At 36.6% G+C, this 21,720-nt stretch overlaps 2 protein-coding genes across 2 annotated transcripts in view; both read left to right on the top strand.

Annotated features, from left to right (window-relative positions):
- LOC107702448 (tudor domain-containing protein 1-like) overlaps positions 1-2,213 on the top strand; it is a 19,437-nt gene extending 17,224 nt beyond the window's left edge. Inside the window, exons 22-26 of the mRNA XM_016504768.1 lie at positions 509-676; positions 758-1,132; positions 1,359-1,433; positions 1,669-1,706; positions 1,837-2,213. Of these exons, the coding sequence (XP_016360254.1) occupies positions 509-676; positions 758-1,132; positions 1,359-1,433; positions 1,669-1,706; positions 1,837-1,896 (716 nt within the window). The 3' untranslated portion in view covers positions 1,897-2,213. The remainder of the gene's footprint in view (positions 1-508; positions 677-757; positions 1,133-1,358; positions 1,434-1,668; positions 1,707-1,836) is intronic.
- Positions 2,214-2,792: 579 nt separating this feature from the next.
- Positions 2,793-21,311, top strand: LOC107702446 (von Willebrand factor A domain-containing protein 2-like). Its single transcript, XM_016504767.1, has 14 exons — positions 2,793-2,847; positions 6,152-6,212; positions 8,822-8,896; positions 9,654-9,787; positions 10,461-10,570; positions 12,441-12,635; positions 14,926-15,059; positions 15,147-15,276; positions 15,939-15,994; positions 16,087-16,194; positions 17,544-18,122; positions 19,210-19,761; positions 19,858-19,980; positions 21,153-21,311. The coding sequence occupies exons 2-14, from the start codon at positions 6,161-6,163 to the stop codon at positions 21,290-21,292; spliced, it is 2,388 nt and encodes a 795-aa protein (XP_016360253.1). The 5' UTR covers positions 2,793-2,847; positions 6,152-6,160; the 3' UTR covers positions 21,293-21,311.
- The last annotated feature ends 409 nt before the right edge of the window (positions 21,312-21,720 follow it).

Here is a 21,720-nt window from a genome sequence, read left to right as displayed (position 1 = left end):
GAGACTTTAGTCTTTGCAACTTTACAGATCTTCTTTATGCACCAAGAGCTTGTAACACTCCAAAGAGAGGAAACATTGAAATCGCATCATATGACCCCTTTAAGCAGCACAAGTGTTTTCATCATTAATCATGTTTCTTGAGCGTTAAATTAACATGTTAGGATGATTTCTGGGATCAAGTCAGACTGAAGACTGGAGTAATGGCTGCTAAAATTTTAGCTTTGCCGTCACAGGAATAAATGACATTTTAAAATATATAAAATAGAAAAAAATATATTTTTAATAGTAATATTTCACAATATACCCGTTTTATACCGTTTTTTTTTTTTTTTTAAATGAATGCAGCCTCCATGATCATTTTCATGACTTGTTAAAAATATAAAGGAATTACTATTCTTGGTTAAGCTGGTATTCATAATAAAACATTCCAAAATAACTCTTTAAAGTAATAGGTAAGGATTCATTGGTTGCATTCTTAAACCAGTCAAATTCAACTCTGATCATTCAGGTGACAAAAATTGGTACCGAGCTGTTGTGTTGGAGGTAACAAGCAAGCATGCGCATGTAATTTATGCCGATTATGGGAACATGGAGACAGTCCCTGTCTCCAGTATCCTTCCCATCACCAAAGAACTTCTCCAGCATCCATTCCAGATTGTCAGATGTGCACTGGCAGGTAAGCTTACCACCTGAACTCATCTACGTGTACAAATTATTGCCAATGTTAAAACCCTTGTTTCCCTCTTTCCCTTCACAGGTAAAGAGAACTTCCCTATAGTGTGGCCCACTGACGTTTTGGAACTCTTTGGGATTCAGTTGAGCGGGGGCGTCCTGGCATCTCTGCAGGGCTTTGATGGGACCTCCAACCTGCTAACCCTTACCCAGCAGTCTGGTCAGGCTGACAGAGACATTAATTCTATTATCCTTGGAGCTCTGCAGAAAGGACAAAGCAAGGCTAACTCGAAGCCACCTGCCATTGTTGTTGAGGAAAAAAAGGATGTAGATCAGAGGAAGACACAAACTGTCAGCTCGATCAAGCCCGCAGATCATCCTCAATCTGCAAACGTTAAGAAACCTCACCTGGAAGATCAAGCCCCACCTTTAAGTGCCAGCTGCAGGCTTGAGGAACCAGGTGAGGAATTAAACATTGAGCAGAATTCATGTTGTCAAGATGTGTATTAATGTAGGTATTTACAGGGCTTGTGCAGGAATTTGCCCTGGATCTTTAGCAATGAAATTGTGATGCACAGGTGCTGTTCCACCTGGTGTTCTCAGCTGTAACGCAAAGGTGTTATTTAAAAGGAGCCTTGTCATCATATCCAGGGGAGCAGTTGTCAAACGTTTATGTCTGATTTCAGAAAACATGTCCAAGACAATGACTGCAGTGGAATGCACTGAGCCGCACAATATTATAAGCACAAAAAGCGGCAATGGTGGGTATTATTTTCATTTCTGAGACTGAAACTTATAAAAGATTGAGCATTGTAAAAATAGTGACGGGCAATCAATGACAGTCAAATATTCTGAGTGGTTTAGACTAGTGCATGACCAACTGCTAGTTTCTTCTTAAGTGGCAACCTGATATACTCGTATGAGCTTTAAAATACAAATGTACACTTTTGTCAATTTATCTACATTAGTTTTTTTTTGTTTTTTTTCCTCTTCCAGGTCCTCACACATGCAGCTGTCTTGAGCTGAAACAAAAGGTTGGGAAATCTGCAAACACAACTCGTGACTTTTTTATTTTTTTTAGAAAGCAAATGCAAGCCAATATTCATAGTTGACATACACAGGACTGTAATTTATTTAGCTTTTAAATGTCTTTCTATCTTTCAGATTGACCACATCGAGAAATTGATTCTCCTCCTTGTGAAACAAATTGGTGGAACCAAATAGTAACCCATCAAGATCTTCGGTGTCGAGTTCAAAACAAATGGCCACTGCCAGTTTTCTTTTCTTCAGTTTTTTTTTGAGTTAATGTATCAGTGATGTCAAACCATGTTTGTAGTCTTTAAGTCAGCACTTGATAAAATTGATTTTATTCTTAGAAAGGCATGGGTATTTTATTTTTCTTATATTGAACCAACATTATTGTTGCTGGTGTTTTATTACATATAATGTTCATGCTTTTATTTCTCGAGCCGTGAACTATTAACCGTGAATTATGCAGCACTGCCATTCAGTTTCTACATGGTCAGTTTTTTGTTTATCAAAGGCCAGTTTTGTTTGTCTTGATTAAAAAAAAAAACAAGTTTGTTTGAAGTCTTTTTATTTCTTTATAGAATATCCAGAATGCTCATTTATTTTTTTATTGGTCATGCTAGCCTTTAAAAATGTCAGGATTTAGCAAAGGAGCAAACCTTTTTACATTTACATTTAGTCATTTAGCAGACGCTTTTATCCAAAGCGACTTACAAATGACGAACATTAAATGAGATTTTTCACACAGTTTTTCACAATTTAGTGTCATTCACTGACCCACGTTTCAAACTAGTAGGACTGACTTTCTTCTGTGGAACGCAGTCTAGCCACAGTTATGGAATACCTGCCTCAATTCACCATTTGCTTTTATTGTATGAAGTAAGATGCTATGAACTATTCTTCGAACTATTCTTAAGTTTTCCATGGAAGAAACACATGCAATTTGAATTTTTTGTTGAATTATTGTAATAACTATTTTGAGACAATTTGGGTCTTGGCTTGATTTAAAAAAAAAGTCTGCGGAGTGAGTTGAATGAGGATGAAGTCGGTACGGAAGTAGAGCAGAGCACCCTCTCCTGTTCACAACTGGGTTACAACACTGGAGACTTGACACTTCAGTACCTGCGGCGAGGACGGGACGGTGAGGTGAGTCATTTACTCGTGAACTATCTGTTTTTAATGTGTCCAACTTGAAATATAATTGTTTGAAGATTTCATTGAGCTAAAGTTTGTCGTTATTCCGAAACTTAAAGCGTAAAAATGGACTGCAGCGTCGCAGGAAATCTAACCCTAATTCAAGAATGTCTCGCGCGTTATTGTGCTGTATCTTAATAAGTTTAATTTTTGGCCTGAAGTTAACGTAGCGAAAAATTTTCGATTAATTTCCCTGGATTAAATAGACCTCATTGCTTAAAACCTTGCAGAAAAATATTTAGTCGTGTTGCTTGGAAACAAAATTGTGCGACAATAGGATTAATCAACTGTTTTATTTCAAGATTTGTAAAACTGGTTAAATACCTCAACTGTTTAAACAGAATACAAAACGAAAAGAACAATGTGTATTTTATTAGACTACAAATACAAATGGGTTGCCACAAATTAGTTTTAATAAGTGAGCCTTAAATAGGGAGTAACTCAAAAGGAGCCAACTAAATGTGTCCTTTCATCCTCAGCTTCTCTTCTCATTTACTGTCGCTCCTGTGATTGTAGGAGAGTCTAGTGTTGCTCAGGTCATTTGCTCCCTACTTGGGGATCAAGCAGCTGCATACACCTGTGTCTTGTCCATTAACAAGCATTGCCCTTTAAGCTCTGCAATGTCAGATAAATATATTTAGCATATTTAAAAATATCATACAATGGTAGTTTATTACTCTAAATGATATTAAATGGTTTTCAGTGGATTTCAGGAAGACATGACTATCTAGTTATTAAAGGTAGGTCGTTTTCAAACGGGTCCAATGGCTGCATGGAGAGTGTGGAAAAGTTTATAGAAAAAATTTAGAAATTGATCAAATTTATTGAAATGAAAAACAAAATCTTAAGATAAAAGTTAAATAAAAATATATAGCTACCTTTTCAAATTTGAAGAGGGGGTTGCTCACACAAGGATGATTGTATTTGGGGGTCCATAGCATCTAAAAAAAATTGAAAAGCTCTTGAGTTAAGGCATCTCAGCTTAGGAGTTGTTAATAGATAAAGTAGGAAATAATGAAAAGTGAAAGCTTAGAACAGTGAGGAATGTATGAAATTGGGAATAAAGAAGAATTAGGAGAGCAAAGCCAGTACTCTTACTGGGTTCCTTGGCCCTAAACGGCTCCACTTGTTACACAGACCGAGATGGGTTGTTAGTCAAGGTTATCGTATGGCAGGTTTGTGCGGTGCTCTAATGGCGCTTTTCCAGATGATTATCAGCCTCAAAGAAGGTTCTTTTAAATGGCACCTGAACAAGTGCTGTCTGCTTCCTGATGTTCATTCACAGGCAGGAAATGCTCCTTATCAGGCTGAGATTTTATCAGATTCCCCCATAAAGAGTCCTGTGTGGCTAAATTGTCCAAAAGTCTCTCTCTCAGTTTGCTGGATTTGATTCTTTACAGAACAGATTCTATCTTTAAGAATGTCAGGTGGCATTCCTAAAGTTTCCTCTCTTGAGTGGTGCTCTGTGGGTATCTTTAGAAGTCCAACCGTGAGTGAGACGATCAAAGAGTGACTTCACGGGTCAGAATTGCTTCAATACTCACTTCATTTCATTCCTAAACTGATAACCACAACCTTTAAAATGGCTCTTAACACCTGGAACCTGACCAATCAGATACAACAGTGCAGACATAACACACACACACATTTTGCTTGTCTCTCAAACACATTTAAAGAAAAGATTCCACTGAATGCACACTAGCATGAATAGAATTATACTGTTATCTGCTTTTATCAACTACAAAGACTACATTCAGGAAGGTTAGTAAACTTGAAAAAGCCATGATGTGTGTTAGTAGGTGTCTTTAAGTTGCGTTATGGATGTCTATGATTCCTTTGATTTCTGTAAAACTTGTACTCAACAGGTACAGAAGTCCAGGGCTTGATATGATTTAAAAAAAAAAAAAAGGTTTTTGAAAGAAGCCTCTTATGCTCACCAAGGCTGCATTATTGCATTAAAAAAACAGCAATATTTGTGATTTTAAATAATTGTTTTCTATTTCAGTATATTTTAAAAATGTAATTTATTCCTGTGATGGCAAAGCTGAATTTTCAGTGGCCATTCCTCCAGTCTATAGTGTCACATGATACTTCAGAAATCATTCTAATATGCTGATTTACTGCTCAAGAAACATTTATTATTATTATCAATGTTTAATACAGTTGTGCATTTATTTGAAATAGAAATCTTTTGTAATTTTAGAAATGTCTTTACTGTCATTTCGATCTATTTAATGCATCCTTGCTGAATAAAAATATTAAATTAGTTCTTTCAAAAAAAATTTACTGACCTCAAACTTTTGAACATGTCATCCTGTGGCTAATGCATAATTCATTTGCAAATAAGTAGATAATTCTGGTAGTCTAAACATGAGCCAGTTCTTTTTTTTAACAGTGTGGTTTTGGATGGTTGTCGGTTTGACTTTGATTGCAGAGCAGAACAAGTAGGCGTTGAGATTGAATCCAGTGACCCATAGCGGTGAATAATTCTCCTGTCTGGTGCCGCCAGTTGGCATTTGTCAACATGTTTAATTTAATAATAAAGTTTGGCTCTTAAAGATGTGAACTTTGACCTTAAGCTCTGGGAATGTGGCACAGGAGGATTTTGTGGCTGCAGGGAGACTTAATCTGAGATGAACAGTATCATGCTGTTTTCTCCACACATCACTGGGCTCTCCCTCCACTTTTCTCAAAACACAGACGGGTAAATGATTAGTCTGATGTGACGACAGTTTGATTGGCTTAGACTTGAGCTTGCCTGCTATCGGGAGGACAGCTAGGAACAATGTTTGGGGCCCTGTAATGCCTACTCATTAGGCTCAGTGGACAGGCCACCCATAAAGAGTTTGCCATGAGTTCTTGAGTTGTAGTGATGGCCTTGACTTCTGTCAGTCATTTTATAATGCGTAAGGGTGCAGACTTCATAGCCCACTGCTACCTAAGTCCCTCAGCCATTGACCCGCAGACTGGCTCTTTCCCATCCCAAGTTCCTTGCTTGTCTGACCAGTGCCCCAGAAGATCAATAAAAATTGCTGCCCCACTAACCTCAAGCCCACCAACTCATGAGTGAAATTCCAAGAAATCTTTCTCTCCCAAATTTGTTTTCCCTGATAGTCTCACTCACAGCTGTTTTTCTCTTTGTTAGCATTCTCAAGCCTTTTTTGGGTACACTTGCTCAGTAGTTGGCCTCTTCAAAGACTTCTTGCAAGACTCTTTTCCTCAGTTTTAATTGATTCTTGTTTTGTTCACATTTCAGGGCTTAAAAATGTCTTCTAGTAGCTGGCTGCATCTTCTTCTTATGCTCCTGTTTGGTCAAGGTAAGAAGAGGTAACTGAGTACTTGGCATTCTGAAACACTAAATTTTATTTTATCTTTGCAAAGTACAGAAATTTAATTCATATCTTTCTACATCTTTAATTGTGCAATTCTACTTTAGAAATGTGTTATGCTTAGTGACTTGAGATATATGTAAGAATATAGGAAATACAGTGGTCTGTCATGAAGGCCGATAGGTTCTAACGCAATGTGATATAATTGCATCATTATTCACAGGGTGCAACTTGATTGATTTATTTCGCATCAGATTCAAAATACTCCACTAGTGCTTGCTGTAGCAGTTGCAGCACGCTTCAGAAACCATCCACCTTCCCCAGCTCCACCTGTATAGATCTGCTACAGAGTAATTTAATCTGTTATATGTGGGGGTAATTTCATGTACTGTATGTTATATGAGCAGCAGCAGTATTTCTTACATGCTCACAGAAGCATGTCTGTGGATCTCTGCCACAGCAGCAACAGCAGCGTAGCAGATCTGTTCTGCCATGACCAAACACATTAACATTGCCATGTATATTTCCATGCTAAACACTCATAAGAGTTGTCATGACCGAAATAATTCATTATAGCCCTCAACTAGGAAATTCAGCCTGATGTTTGTTACTCAACAAGTACATTAATTTCAACAGCATTTGCCCTGTGAGGAATAGGTTTTATCAGACTAATAGATGTGAAGATGTTGTAATATGTTTTTGTTTATAATAATTATTTTTACATTGTTTTTATATTTTGTTGGCTGTCCTGCTGAGGCCTCAGCTAAACTCTTCTGTGACTGTATATATTTTGTTGGAGTGTGGAGTGTTTCTGAATTGAGATATCTACCCGTGTGTTCCTCAAGAATTTTCCCATTACGTTCCTGGACATATGCCATAAATCTGAGGAGGGATTTAGTCCTGCAGTCTGCTTAAATCAGGTGATAAAATGTCTCCTGGTTCCACAGTGCAGCCTGTCAGAGAGGATCACCGCAGGGTTTGAGGGGAGATTCACCGTGACCTAGTACAAGTTGGCTTGTTCAGAGACATATATCTCTGATGCTAGTCATCTATCATGTGAAAAAATCCTAGACATCCCCTTTCCAGAGTTATCAGTCCTTTCCTTTCCTGTAATTTTTTTTTTTCAATTTCCATTTCAATTTTTCTTTCATTTTTTTCAAATGTTTTTGATGTCTAATTTCCTTAATGAATGAAATAGAATTATCTAAAAAAAATGTTTTGCTCTTTATTTCTTCTTTTCTGTAATTCTTGTGAGAATAGCAGTGACTTAGAATGATCCAGATCTGTATTCACATCCACCGTCAGTGGAATTAACCCATTAACATTTTGTGGCCTCATAATTTTTCCCTGACACCCCCAACCCCTCATCCCCCCGTGGGGTCCTGCAGGTTTCTTAGGCCGAGGCCTGTTACCATGGCAAGGCGCTGAGAGCGGCCCTCCTCGTGATGCCATGAGTGTTAGGAGACAATAGCACATGATTAAAGTATGTGATTCCCAAGCGCACTCCACTCTGCAGGAGCGTTATGCAGGGACTTCACTCTCGTCTCTGCCCTGGGCTGTTCACATGGCCCCTGCTTCTCAATCAGCGATTGTATGCATGAGAGAGCACGTCGCTCTGAACCCTGCTCACTCGAGCGGCAAACACGGGCCAGGACAGTCTGACCGTTCTCTTCATGTCCAGTGGGCGTTGCTGGAATGCCAGTCGTTCTGAATTAGTCCCCTCTGAAGGATGTTTAGTGAGTTTCATGTGGAGCTGTGTCTTAGAGCCAGAGGTCAGCTCAGTTATCTAGAAGTTGTGCTCAAATGATTCATTTGTGTAAGCTGTTATTGACTTTGACAGTGCCTGAGGCAGTACCTGGGTCAGTAACACCAAAAACATGTCCAGGTCACATTTCACCTGAAAATGGTTTTAGGACCATTCAGGTTTTTTTGTGTTGTATTGTAATGCATTATTTTCATGACAATTGACCATATTTCCACAAATAATAATTGTTATTATTTGTTTGTTTGTTTATTAAGTGTGATTCTCGTAACACTTTTTAGTAAAACTGTTACAGTTAACTTTTAAAAAATATTAATAAAATAACCATAGGCAGTATAAGAAATACTATTATGTTTTATAAATACTTCTAATAATATATATTTTTTTCTGTTACAGCAATTACAATTTTTTATTTGTTTGTTTATTTATTTATTTTTGCAATGACAGTACAAGGATTAGGGTTAGTGCTTAATGGTTTTAAAATAACCTTAATCCTAAAAATGTGTTTATATTTCCTTTTTTGTTTGTGAGTGTGCACTTCCAATGAGAGAACCAAAATTTCATTATACAGCTGTGCAATGACAATAAAGGTATTCTATTCTATTCTATTCTATTCTATTCTATTCTAAATAGGCTGTTTTTAACCTTTGTTAAAATGTGTCTATTTTTTCTTTTGATTTTTGAGTGAAATATGACCCATTCTTGGCCAATTTTATAAACCTGAACAGCTTATAAACTTTAAAAACTATTTTTTAAACCATGATTTTTTTGGTAAGTTTTCTTTCTACTATCTACTAACTACTATCTACTAACGACAGTATCTCTTTCTGTATAGTTTGGTCCACTTCCTCTGTGCAGGAAATGCAGACGGATCTTGAAACCATTATGAAGATAAATGCTGCTGGAGAAAGTGAGTGTTGACTTTTTTTTTCTTTCTCAGTCAGAAAATCAAATCAAACATTTACACAGCAGCTCTGTAGTGTAGATGGACAGCATTGAAAGTATTTCTAGAATAGAAGAATTCATGTCTGTTTAAAGAACCACTGATCTACTGCCAATGTGTTTCCATATAAATGTGTGAGAGAGTAACCTGTGTTTACTTGTAAAGAGAGGGTTTAGTTTTATGTTGAACGTCTGAGGGTATGACTCTTCAGAGACACAGAAAGCCTGTGAGAGTTTGTGTTTCCTTACCTATAATTTAGGGACAAAATTGCCCCCAGACGTTGTCTTCTGGAAATTATATTTAGTGTTACATAAAAACAATAGAAGTCTATGTTGTGTCCTCATAAGTGTGTGCTGTTACAGACAGCGGCATGCCGTCTCTGTCTAATCACCTTCTTTATGACAGGCGGCGGGTTCTAACATGACAGCTACATGGATTATAATTTAGCCAGTTGACTAGCACAAACTTGCTGTAATGTGTTTGTGAGTATTTATCTCTGCTAGAACATGCCACAGGCGACCTTTGAGCTGCTTACGTGTGTCAAATACAGGCCAGTGTTTATGTGAACATGTTGCTGTTTTGCACCGCCATTGTGTTGTTCCATGTGCCATTGGGTTAATCAGTCTGGACTTTCATAGACTAATACTATACATTAGTGACCATTCAGTAGCTAAAGATGGAGTTCAGATGGGCAAACTTTGTGTTTTCTCCTGTGTGTGGTCAGTGATGCAGTGCTCTGCAGCGGTGGATATTCTCTTTGTGATGGATAGCTCTTACAGCGTTGGAAAAGGAGGATTTGAACGGTCCCGCCACTACATGTTGAAGCTGTGTGAGGCTCTCGATGTCAGCACAGACAAGGTCAGATCGCATAAACTCAGATTAAGAGAAAAGTTCTCCCAAAATTGACTCACCCTTGTGTAGTTTTAATCGACTATGCTATAATTTTACTATGCAATTCTTGCTTTTTATAGTGATCAGGCTCTAACAAGAATAAAAAAACACCAAAAAAGCACTTATATTAAATTTTTTTAGTGTACATTTTTTTTAAATATAGTGTATTAACATTCACCCCGTTCTTTTTGCATATGAAATAACCCAATCAGAATTATGTCCATTAATAGGGAATAATTAATTTTCACATAGAGCTATAATTTGACTTGACACATACTGTAAGTCATATAAATTATCTTTTTTGATCTTTTCTTTTTCTTTTTTTTTTTTTAAGTATTGTTTTGGAATATGACAGCCATTGATCACTACCAAAAATAGCATACAGGATTGGAACGACATGAGGGTGAACTAGCCTTAAAAATATTTGGTGTAGACAAAAATTTCACTAAGAAAAACAAATAAGTACAAAGAAATTGCAAGTAACACATGAAATTTTGAAGTATTAAGACTGAAATAGTATGTTCTTGTAAAACACTGTATTCCTTAAAATTTTGTATGGCTTATCTTCAACTTCTGGTATCATTATGTTCAGTCCTCTTCCTGTTTGTGGTGTTTAAACTGCATTCTCTCTTTTGGGCAGGTGAGAGTTAGCGTGATTCAGTTTGGTTCCACACCCAAGCTGGAAATCAGTCTAGACTCTTACAAGAGCAAAGAGGAGCTGAAGAAAAAGATGAAGAAAATCCACTATAGGTACAGAGATTAGTGTTATTGTGTGTCTTTTAGGTCTTAGCACTTCCTGTGGAGGATGAGAAATACCTCACTCTATTTTATATCTTGGCGATTTTGTCAACACAGACATGGGGGACTTGTGTTTACATTACACTCTCAGCATGTGTGTGCAAGTGTGCCTGAGTGCACTGTGCCATGATGGACGGCTTGATGAGGTTGAATTAATGGTTTTTGTGGTGAAGGGTGTGCAAGGATCTGTAATGACTAGTAGCTGAATTACACTCTGAGCGCACAGCTGGCCTGAACCTCATCACCCAGTCAGGACATACCACATCTCCCTCGACAGGCTGTGAAATTACCGTTTCAGATTCCCACTCTATGAAAATATCACCACTTGTCTGTCTAGCGGAACAACTGTGAGTGAAGATGATGGAGAGAAGCCCAGCTGTGCACATGTCTGCATCTCAACTGGCAGTCAGTCAGTCAGTCAGTATCCCTGTAGGATATAGGAGATCATGTATTTCAGCACAGGATAAAGGAGTATTGTCAGTAGGTGACAGTGAAAAATGTAGCTGTTGTTTACTAGTCACTCATGAAACTGTATTTTGTACATGATACATACATAAAAAAATAAATGAATAAATAAATATTCAGTTTATATGACCTTAATCTCATTTCTGCAATGAGAAAAATAATACATAGTACAATATGTATAATATTTACAATTTTATTGTATCAGTTGTGTTTTACTTTTATGCTTAATCAAAAAACAACACAAAAGGTGAATTACATCAGTAATCAGAATTACTATTAAAATATTGAAAATATTGTGTATATGTAAAAATATAAATATAAAATATGTAAATATAAATAATATATAAATATATTTAATAATAATAAAAAAAAAGATACATTTTATTGTAGTTGTAATTATTTTGGAAAATGATGCAAAATACAGTTTCATGACTTTAGTTTTTTATATTTATATAATATTCTGTATATAATATATTTAGGGAAAATGCTTTTCATTTTGCATTTTTAACTACTGTCTACTACAGATGCTTCAATTACAAAATAATATTATCAGTATAACAGTTTACAAACATTTCTGATGTTCTGTATAAAGGAATTCACATGTTCAGTGACACAAATTTGCTTGTTTAATTGGTGACCTTCAAATAGTGCAGAATCTTAAATATTATTTCATTTTGCATCATTTTTCTTTGATTTACATTTTCCACAAATCCTAAAACCATCAAATCCTTTATTACTGGCTTTAAATTTGATTTTGAGTCCCACATTTTTGGACCCCCATTCTGTGTCAGAAAAAAACAAGTGAGATTCTTTACATTGTGATTTGGTTGCAGTTCCTAAAACAGTTTTTTAATCAACTGGCTAGCTAAGTGTTAACTCCAATTTATGTATCAAGTGTTAATTTATGAAGTTCAGAGAATGCATTAACACTGGAAAGAAGTCAGGCAGAGTTTGAATCAACCCAAAGATAAAGCATCAGCCAGTGTGAATCTGAGAATGTTGTAATTGGTTTAGGTTTCATCATGAGGGGTGCATTAAGGACACAGTGCAGTGAAGGGAACTAAAGGCTTCTGTGTTATCCTAAGACTTCTGAGGGGCCGCTGTAGTTAAATTAATAAGAGATCAGTGCAGTGCAGAGATCAGATTCATTGTGCAGTATTGACTGTGGTGCTTTGGGTATCTGATTTACTGTTCTCCACGGTGGAGATGTGACAAGCCACAAAGCTCAGTAATAAAGACTGGAATATCATTTCACAGTGATATGTGGCAGTAGTTCATTTTGATATTCTAGGCTCTCAGTTTTATGTCTTAAAAATGCTTTATGTATAAAATAAGTCTGTCTCTTTCTCTCGCTCAGAGGTGGAAGCACACAGACAGGTCTGGCTCTGAAGTTCGTTCTGAGGAAGGGGTTTTCCGGCGGACGCAATTCCACAGTGCCACGTGTCGTCATCCTCTTATCTGACGGAAAGTCCCAGGGGGCAGTGCAGCTGGCTGCCTCAGAGCTCAAGCTGTCTGGAGTGACTCTGTTTGCTGTGGGGATCCGTTGCCCCAGGTAACACAAAACATTTACAGTCACATCAATAACCAAATAAAACCCTCACATCTCTAATTACCTGCTTCACAAAATCTGTCAAGAGCATGTCCGGGTCATATTTCACATTGTATTTTGCTTAAAGGAAATATAAGATATTTTTGTGACATTATTTTCATGACAAATAAGCATTTTCTCACACATATTCACTACTGTAGTGCAAAAAAACTGCACTATAGTATCTCATTTTCATTTCTGTAATTTGAAAAATAATGATATATAATATGTATGTATATTATTTTGAATTCATTAATTGTAATTTAATTGTATTAACTGTATTAACTGTAATCAAAAAGTCTTTATATATTATTTGTTTTACTGCTTTAATTTTTACTGATTAAAGACAACAACAAAACACAACACAAAACCGTCAATAATAAATCAATAATAATAAAAAATATTGTGAGTTACAAAAAAGTGCCAAATTATTATGGAAATAATGTACAAAAACACAAGTAGTGTGTGTGTGTATATATATATATATATATATATATATAGTGATCTCTAATTACCTGCTTCACAAAATCTGTCAAGAGCATGTCCGGGTCATATTTCACATTGTATTTTGCTTAAAGGAAATATAAGATATTTTTGTGACATTATTTTCATGACAAATAAGCATTTTCTCACACATATTCACTACTGTAGTGCAAAAAAACTGCACTATAGTATCTCATTTTCATTTCTGTAATTTGAAAAATAATGATATATAATATGTATGTATATTATTTTGAATTCATTAATTGTAATTTAATTGTATTAACTGTATTAACTGTAATCAAAAAGTCTTTATATATTATTTGTTTTACTGCTTTAATTTTTACTGATTAAAGACAACAACAAAACACAACACAAAACCGTCAATAATAAATCAATAATAATAAAAAATATTGTGAGTTACAAAAAAGTGCCAAATTATTATGGAAATAATGTACAAAAACACAAGTAGTGTGTGTGTGTATATATATATATATATATATATATATATATATATAGTGTAGTATACATAGTGTTCTTTGGATCTTTCATTCAAAAAATTCACAAAAATCTAACCTTTCATTGACATAAAACAATTGAAGGTAGAGGGGAAATCATATTATGAAATAAATGTTTTTCTCCGCTACACATTGGCCACAATTATTAGCACCCCTAGAAATGACCAGGTCCTATAGTGAGATGAAATTTATATATCAATAAAAGGGGGGCAATAATTGGCTTCATTTATTTTATAATAATAAAATGGCCCCCACCCCCATTTTTAAATGTTTTTGCTTCAGTGAAAGGTTAGATTTGTGATTTTTTTTGTAATATAAGATCTTTTGAATAAAAGATAAAAGGATAAAAAAAAATAAGATTATTTTCTCATATTTACCAAGGGGCCTAGTTATTCTGTCCACAACTGTGTGTGAATGGTAAAGTATTTTACCTTGTGTCCTTGTTAATATACAGTGATGGTATCAGATAGTAATACTGTAGTACTTTAATATATACCATGGTACTGAGAGTATACCATAGTATTTACTTCAAGGTACTTCTGTGTACCCTTCAGTGTTTTTTTAATGATTGTTCTGAAGCATTTTGCAGGGAACAGGTGCTTTCATATTGTAAATGTTTTCAGCTCTATTAGTCAGTGAACCGATTTGCTGATAGCTCTCAGACACAGAAGTGTCTCACTGACAGGTGTGTTATTGTACACTAAAAGGCTGCTGACAGCCTGGATGTGTGTTGTTGCTGTTGGTTATCCTGCAGATAGCATGATTCCTGTGTTTTCTCTTTACTTTGAGACTTTATGGCAGCTTCCCAACAGGTGCAGGAGGAAGAGGGAATATTAGTGGATAAACTCACCTTAATGGACGTATCTAACAGCTGGGAATGTATCAGTTGTGTGTTTGGGTTCAGATGAATGAAACCCCTCAGAGTTCTTGCAGCACCATATGCTCTGACATCTCTAAATTTATCGTCAAAATTTTACCGCACCATATGTCCTGTAATATAAATCTGGAATTGACTATGTGACTTTACACAAGTGTTCAAAAGTTTGAGGTCTTAAGCAGCGCAACTGTTTTCAACAATAAGTAATGTTTGAGCAGCAAATCAGCACAAATTCAGCTGTCATCACAGGAATAAATTAAATTTTTCAAAATAATTAAATTGAAAACGGTTATTTTAAATCGTAAAAAAACTTTTGAACTGTAGTGCTTTTCACAATGCATATTAGCTGCTAAATCATGCCTTGTCTTTCTCTCCTAAGATGGGAAGAGCTCCGTGAATTGGCGAGCAGCCCTTCGGACACTCATGTGTTCTTCGCGGAGCACTTCAGTGACGCTGTAAACGGATTATTCACCACCCTCACCACCTCATCTGTCTGCACTGCCGTTCCTTCAGGTAAAAAAACTCACCTGTGACTCAATCAACAGCACCATTTGAGTTTACGAACAGCGAGTAACGTTTCCTGCACTGTAAAATCTGCAGGGTGTAAAGTGGAGTCTTACCCGTGTGTTCAGAAAACCCTAGAGACAGTCAAAGAGCTTCAGGGAAACTTCATGTGCTGGAAGGGGTCCAAGGGATACTCAACATACACATCCCTCTGCCCTCATTACAGGTAAATGGAGCAAAACACAATGGTCTTGAGATGCTTTTGGCCTAATTGAAGTCTGACTATACTATGTATACTAACAAAATGCACATTCTGACTCCACTGCACACCAGCATGGATCATTAGTCCCAGAGATGCCTCAGGTCTGAGCTTATGTTTGTACTATATCACATTGTGTTTTTGTTCTTTTGAAGTGTCCCAGGCTCATATTTAAGTTTCATGGCCCGAGGTGAAACTTAAAGGAGATCATTAACAGAATCATATGGCATGAAACTGGTTTCATGTTGTTTTACAAAACATTTGATAAAAAATTAAATAAATAAATAGTTATATTATTATTATTAATTTTGAGGTTTCATGGCCTGAGGTAAGACATACAGGAGTTCATTAACAGAAATGTGATAGTGGTTTCACATTGTCTTTCAGAAACTTTAACTAACTAAAGAAATAAAATTATTATTTTAACACGCTAATACACACACACACACACACACACACAAATAATGATATTATCAATAGTAATAGTTTATTATTATTGTTTAGGCATTGTTATTATTATTATTAGTAGTAGTATTATCATTATAATTGTGAGGTTTCATGGCCTGAGGTAAAAAAAAAGAAGTTAATTAACAGAAATTTGTGGATTGAAACTGGTTTTCGCATTACAGGTATAACAAAGTTTACAGGCAACACCCTGTTGTCTGTCACAGAACTATATGTCCAGGTAAGACCTAACAATCGGAATATTGAATAATGACTATTTAATTCCATAAACATTAAAATTTGATTAACATTAATGATCCCATCTCTCTTCAGACCCCTGTGACTCTCAGCCCTGTCAGAATGGTGGGACGTGTATATCTGAGGGACTGGATAAGCACCGCTGCGAGTGTCCCGCGGGCTACGGCAGTGACCCCAATTGTGGTGAGTTCACATTCATGTGCTTCTCTTCCCACACTCCTTAGCATCTAATGAGCTGTTCCAGGCTCACGTTCACTGTGAGATGTGTGTGTTTTGTTTTTGTGGGTTTGGTTGGATTGTATATGTGTGTGTGGGTGGGAGTTGTCATAAACAGCCCATGGTTTCACGTTACAGTGGGGGTCAGCTTTCGGGATGGGTCATGGCTGACTGAAATACACCTCAGAGGTCTTATTTCCCTCAGATGAAAGGGACACTCTAATTATGAGCTAATACCACTCTGCAAATCTCCAAATGCCCTCAAAGTCAGACACTTGTAAACCTGTTGCCTTGTGGAGTGACATGCAAACATCAAATTAATAAAAAAAAAAAACTTTAGTATGATATACTGTACATTGTACAATACTGCCAAATCGTCAATATACACAACAAAAGCAGCTACTAAAAAGACATTAATAAAATAATATTTTTTATGATTGTTATATGCATATTTATTATTGTTTATGCCAAAACATCAATACACACAACACAATCAGTGACTAAAAAAAGAAAAGATTAATTATAAATATCAGTTAAAAAAGTTATTACTATTAATTAAAAAAGTTATTACAATGATTCTACTACTACTACTAATTATTATTACATTTTTCTTTATTATTGCTATTGTGTTACAAATTATGAATAAAAATACATTTTAAAAGTTATATAATATGTTAGAGCCCTTTTTTCAGCATAACATGGTCCCTGTTGCAACATATACTGACTATGAACTGTAGTGACCAACCACACATATTTTTTTTTATGTTCTATATATGTTCTGTTTATAAATCTAGCAGTGATGATAGTAATAATAGTGTGTAGACTTGTTTCTGACCACACAAGCACACACACACACACACACACGTATTTTCAAGATGGGGGAAGTTTCCTAAATGAGATTCAGAGATAGAAGCCATCATCAGTCCCTATGAATTCCATTGTAACACTGACATAGAATCCTCTAGCCAATCAGAATGTGATGACACGCATAACCTCCTTCTGTCAGTCAGTGTGAATGACATCACAGGCAGGGGTTAGATCAGATGACCTCACTTACCCGCAGAGTGAAAGATGGATCTTTTTGTTTGTTTATGCTGTTCGTAAATGCATTTTTGCATGTGTTAATGGATAGAGGAGCGTAGAGCCCATATGCCCTTCTCCTTTAACAATGTTATGTCTCACATGATCCTAACTAAACTCTAAAATAAACATGAGATAATGCAGAAGTGGTATGTCAAGCATGTTCCTTAGATCTGAGAATGGAATTCAAATGTATGTCAATCAGAGTGGCTTTTAACCATATCCTCTTTTTCCAGCTCCCATTCTGAGTTTTGACTGTTCCGTGGATGTGCTCTTCCTGGTTGAGGGCTCCTCTGCACTTACTCTGGAGGGTTTCTTGCGCTTCAAGTCCTTCCTGAAGCGTTTCATGCAGGCTGTACTGAGTTCGGACACACCTGTGAAGATGGGGTTGGCCCAGTATGGAAGTGACATGAAGATAGAAGCCAAAATCGGGGAGCACAGAGACCCGGCAAAGCTGATCCAGGCTGTTGAGGGCATGCAGTATCGGGGTGGGCAGGCCAAAGCTGGAAATGCCCTTCGCTACATCACGCGCCACGGCTTCCAGAGCGCACCTGTGTTCGCTGACGTTCAGGATGACCTGCCGCGAGTGGTAGTGCTGCTCACAGGAACGCCGTCTGCGGACTCTGTGGTGGAGCCAGCGAAGTACGCACGGGACAGGGAGATCTTCATCATCGGTGTAGCGCCAGACGGGATGAGGGCTGAAATAAACAACATCACGGCGAACCCCCAGCGCACCATCACATACCAGTCACCTGACAGATTGAGCGCAAAGATCCCAGAGCTAAGAGCCAAAATTTGCAGTGTCGACAACCAGGGTAAAGATCTAAACTTGTTCACTTTGACCACTGTTAAGTCCTCAAAAATGCTTATCTGAGATAGTTGTTCCTCAAGGAATAAGTTCACCCAGAATTATGATTTAGTCACTCTGGTGTCAGTCTATAATTTCTTTCTTCAGTGAAAAAAATTAAATGTTTAGCAGAATGTAAAGTGAAATGCGAAATGTGTCAAAAAGGACAAAAAGCATCATAAAAGTAGTTTGTACAACTAGTATTAATCTCATCTACAAAATTACTGACAAAAATGTACATTAACAAAGAGTTACATGAAGATGAAAATGTGAACCATTGCATTAACTAATTGATCTTATACAGAACATACCTTTGACGAAAACGGAGACAAAATTACCCCAATGCAGTAAATTAGTGCTCTTGCAGAGTTTTTTGTAGAAGGCAAATGTAATATGTTTTAAATAATTCAGTCATAATTAGTAATGTCTGAGATTGACCTGCTTAAGCTGCCTGAGTGTAAAGTTTCTTGAGGAAATGCAAATATTTTGTGAGTCAACTCAAAGTTTCTCAGGGGAAAGCAAAACCTGTGTAAAAATTGTAATATGTAATAATATTGATAGTAACTGTAAGTGAAGGCAAAGTTTTGAGAGGGAATGCATGTTTTGTGATTAAATGCAAAGTTACTAAGATGAAAATGTACTAAATTTAAGTTACTAGTGAAAAGTAACTGTCAGCCACGGCAAAAGTTTTGCAATGGAATGCAAAGTTTTTGCAAGTGAACACAGTTCACAAGTTTCTTGGGGAAACAAAACAACTTGTAAAAAAAAAAAAGGCTAAAGCATTGGAATATTTATTTGCCTCCCATCTCAGACTTTTTTTTATTATTATGTCCCTTTAGGATAAAAATTCTTAAGTGAACTTGAAGGTATGCATTTATCAGAATGTGTCAATCATGTTCTGAATACACTCTTAGCATAATGCACTAAAATATGACAATGCATATTTAAAGCAGGGTTTCCCAAACATACAAAAATTTTGGAGGTAAACAATTTTTCATTTTAGTTTGGTTATGATTTTTAACTGTTATACTAAAGCTCTTTTTTGTCTTCGCTAGGCTGTCTGGGTCAAGCTTTGGACCTTGTTTTTGTGTTGGATGCCTCCAGTGGTGTAGGAAAGGACAACTTTGTCCACCTTCAAGACTTTGTTCGGAGCACCTCAGTGCAGTTCGACATCAATCGAGATGTGGCTCAGGTGGGACTGGTGGTTTATGGGAGGCGGCCCGTCACGGTCTTTGACCTGGACAAGTATGACTCGGGCTCCGCTGTGCTGAAGGCAGTGGGAGACGCTGCTTTTCTGGGTGGGAAGGCTTCTACAGGTTCAGCCCTGCTCCATGTGCTCTCCCAAAGTCTGACGGTGGGGAAAGGAGCACGGCCTGGAGTCAACAAGGCCGTGGTGGTGCTGACTGATGGGAAGAGTGCAGAAGATGCAGCGGTGCCTGCCCAGAAGATCCGGGATAGCGGGGTGTCAGTGTTTGTGATCGGCATCGGGGACATACAGCAGGAGGTTCTCTTCCGCATCGCCGGCTCTGAGGATCACATGATCTCTGTACCTTCATATGATGACCTGAAATACTCTGAGGATGTGCTGGTACAGATGGTGTGTGCAGGTAATGTGATGAATGATATTCCTCTTTGAAAGCATTTTTCATCTCTGATGTATTTATATTCTTGTGTTGCTCTCTGTAATTTGATCCTCTTTCTAGACGTGAAGAAGCCTGTTAACCTGTGCAATCCAAACCCCTGTATGAATGATGGCACCTGTGTGCTGCTCAATGGCAGCTACCGCTGTGATTGCAATGGTTGGAAGGGTCCGCACTGCGAAACACGTCAGTACCAATAACTACTAATTAGTTTTTGGACAATAGTGGGTAGTTGATAAATATATAGGAGTTTTCATTCAAGCTTTTCGCATTTTTAGGTTACTTTAGGTTACAGATGAGACAGTGCTCCAACACATAATGTGGTTGCGCCACAGGCAAACAGAGTTCAGTTCCTGGTCCTTTCCCATCCTGTCCCCTCTCTGTCTCCTACTTCACTTCCTATCCAATCTAACTACTTTGATATCTAAATAAAGGCAAAAAAAGGGGCAAAAATGTATAAATATTTCACAATATCTTACAATTTAGACGTGAGATTTCTTTTTTTTTTTAAGTATTTAGTTTTTCTTATTTAAGGTATATACACTACCCTCAAGTAAGTTTTTTTTTTTTAAAGAAATTAATACTTTTGTTCATCAAAAGTGACCGTAAAGGTACAGTTTTGTTATAGATGAGTTCTCTTTCAAACAAATGTTGTTCTTTTGAACTTTCTATTCATCAAAGAATTAAAAAAAATGAGTCAGTTTCACAAAAATATTAAGCAGCACAACTGTTTTCAACATTGATAATAATAAGAAATGTTTCTTGAGCACCAAATCAGCATATTAAAATGATTTCTGAAAGATCATGTGAAACTTAAGACTGGAGCAATGGCTGCTGAAAAGTTATTTATAAATTGTAATAATATTTCATAATATTACTGTTTGACTGTACTTTTTATCAAATCAGTGCAGCTTTGGTGAGCATAATCCCAAACCAATCCAAAACTTTTAAATGATAGTTTATTAATTTTATTTCCATGCTTTATAAAATGAAAATAAATAAATACCAAATAATCGAGATGTATTATCTGAAAACGTACTATTTTTCACCTAATTTTACTTGTTTTTAGTGTTGTTTTAAGGTTAGATTGTTTTAGATATTTTTGTTTTATAATAATACTACAATACTGATTAAGAAACTGATTGATTGCAGTGTAAATCCTGATTATTTAAACCATCTTATGAACATGATGTAACATGGCTTCACACATCTGCTTATGTCAGTGCTCAATATGATTTGTTTTTTTTTTTCTATGCCCGCGGGATGGGTCATAATTTTGGTGTTTTCAGAATGGACAAGGGGTTGGCAGGGTGTGTTTAAGTGTTTTGATTTATGTATTTTGTGAACTTGTTTTTCAGGAAGCAGAGAGCAGCCATCCAGAGGAGATCTTCCTAAACCTGCAGGCCTGAGGCGCCGTCAGCACAAGAGTGAAAAAGAGCTGCTGCAGCGCTATAAGCAGCACCGCAGGAGACATGCGTCCCCAGTTCAGCACAGATAAAGAGGAAAAACACACATAGACAGAGACACAGCTCAGCGATGTGAGTTAGAAATCATTCTAAATTCACATAGACTTAAAATGCTGATGAACACGAAGGTGACACTTCAAACGGGATGTGTATCTATTTCATGAATTTTGTAAATGCTATTAATGACTTAAATGAGGATTTTTTTATTAGTGGTCAATCTTAAGGGGTTATTGATGCTGTTTGTATCGTTTATTCAGCACTGAAAACCCTTTATGAACATATATTCTGTCTGAGATTTGGACCTGTTTGTCATATTGAAAACTCCTTCTTACAGAAAGCCTCATGTTAGAGGCTTACGTTTTTGAGCATATTTATTTTGTATTAACTACAGTGGTATGTTCGTCTATTGTAAAGCTATAAAAATTTTCCAGAACTTTGAGCCCAACTCAAATACTTTATA

Source organism: Sinocyclocheilus anshuiensis, unplaced genomic scaffold, assembly GCF_001515605.1.
Source record: "Sinocyclocheilus anshuiensis isolate Anshui unplaced genomic scaffold, SAMN03320099.WGS_v1.1 scaffold190, whole genome shotgun sequence".
Lineage (NCBI taxonomy): Eukaryota > Metazoa > Chordata > Actinopteri > Cypriniformes > Cyprinidae > Sinocyclocheilus > Sinocyclocheilus anshuiensis.
The sequence above is the reverse complement of the archived record's forward strand: the minus strand, read 5'-3'. Positions and strand labels throughout refer to the sequence as shown.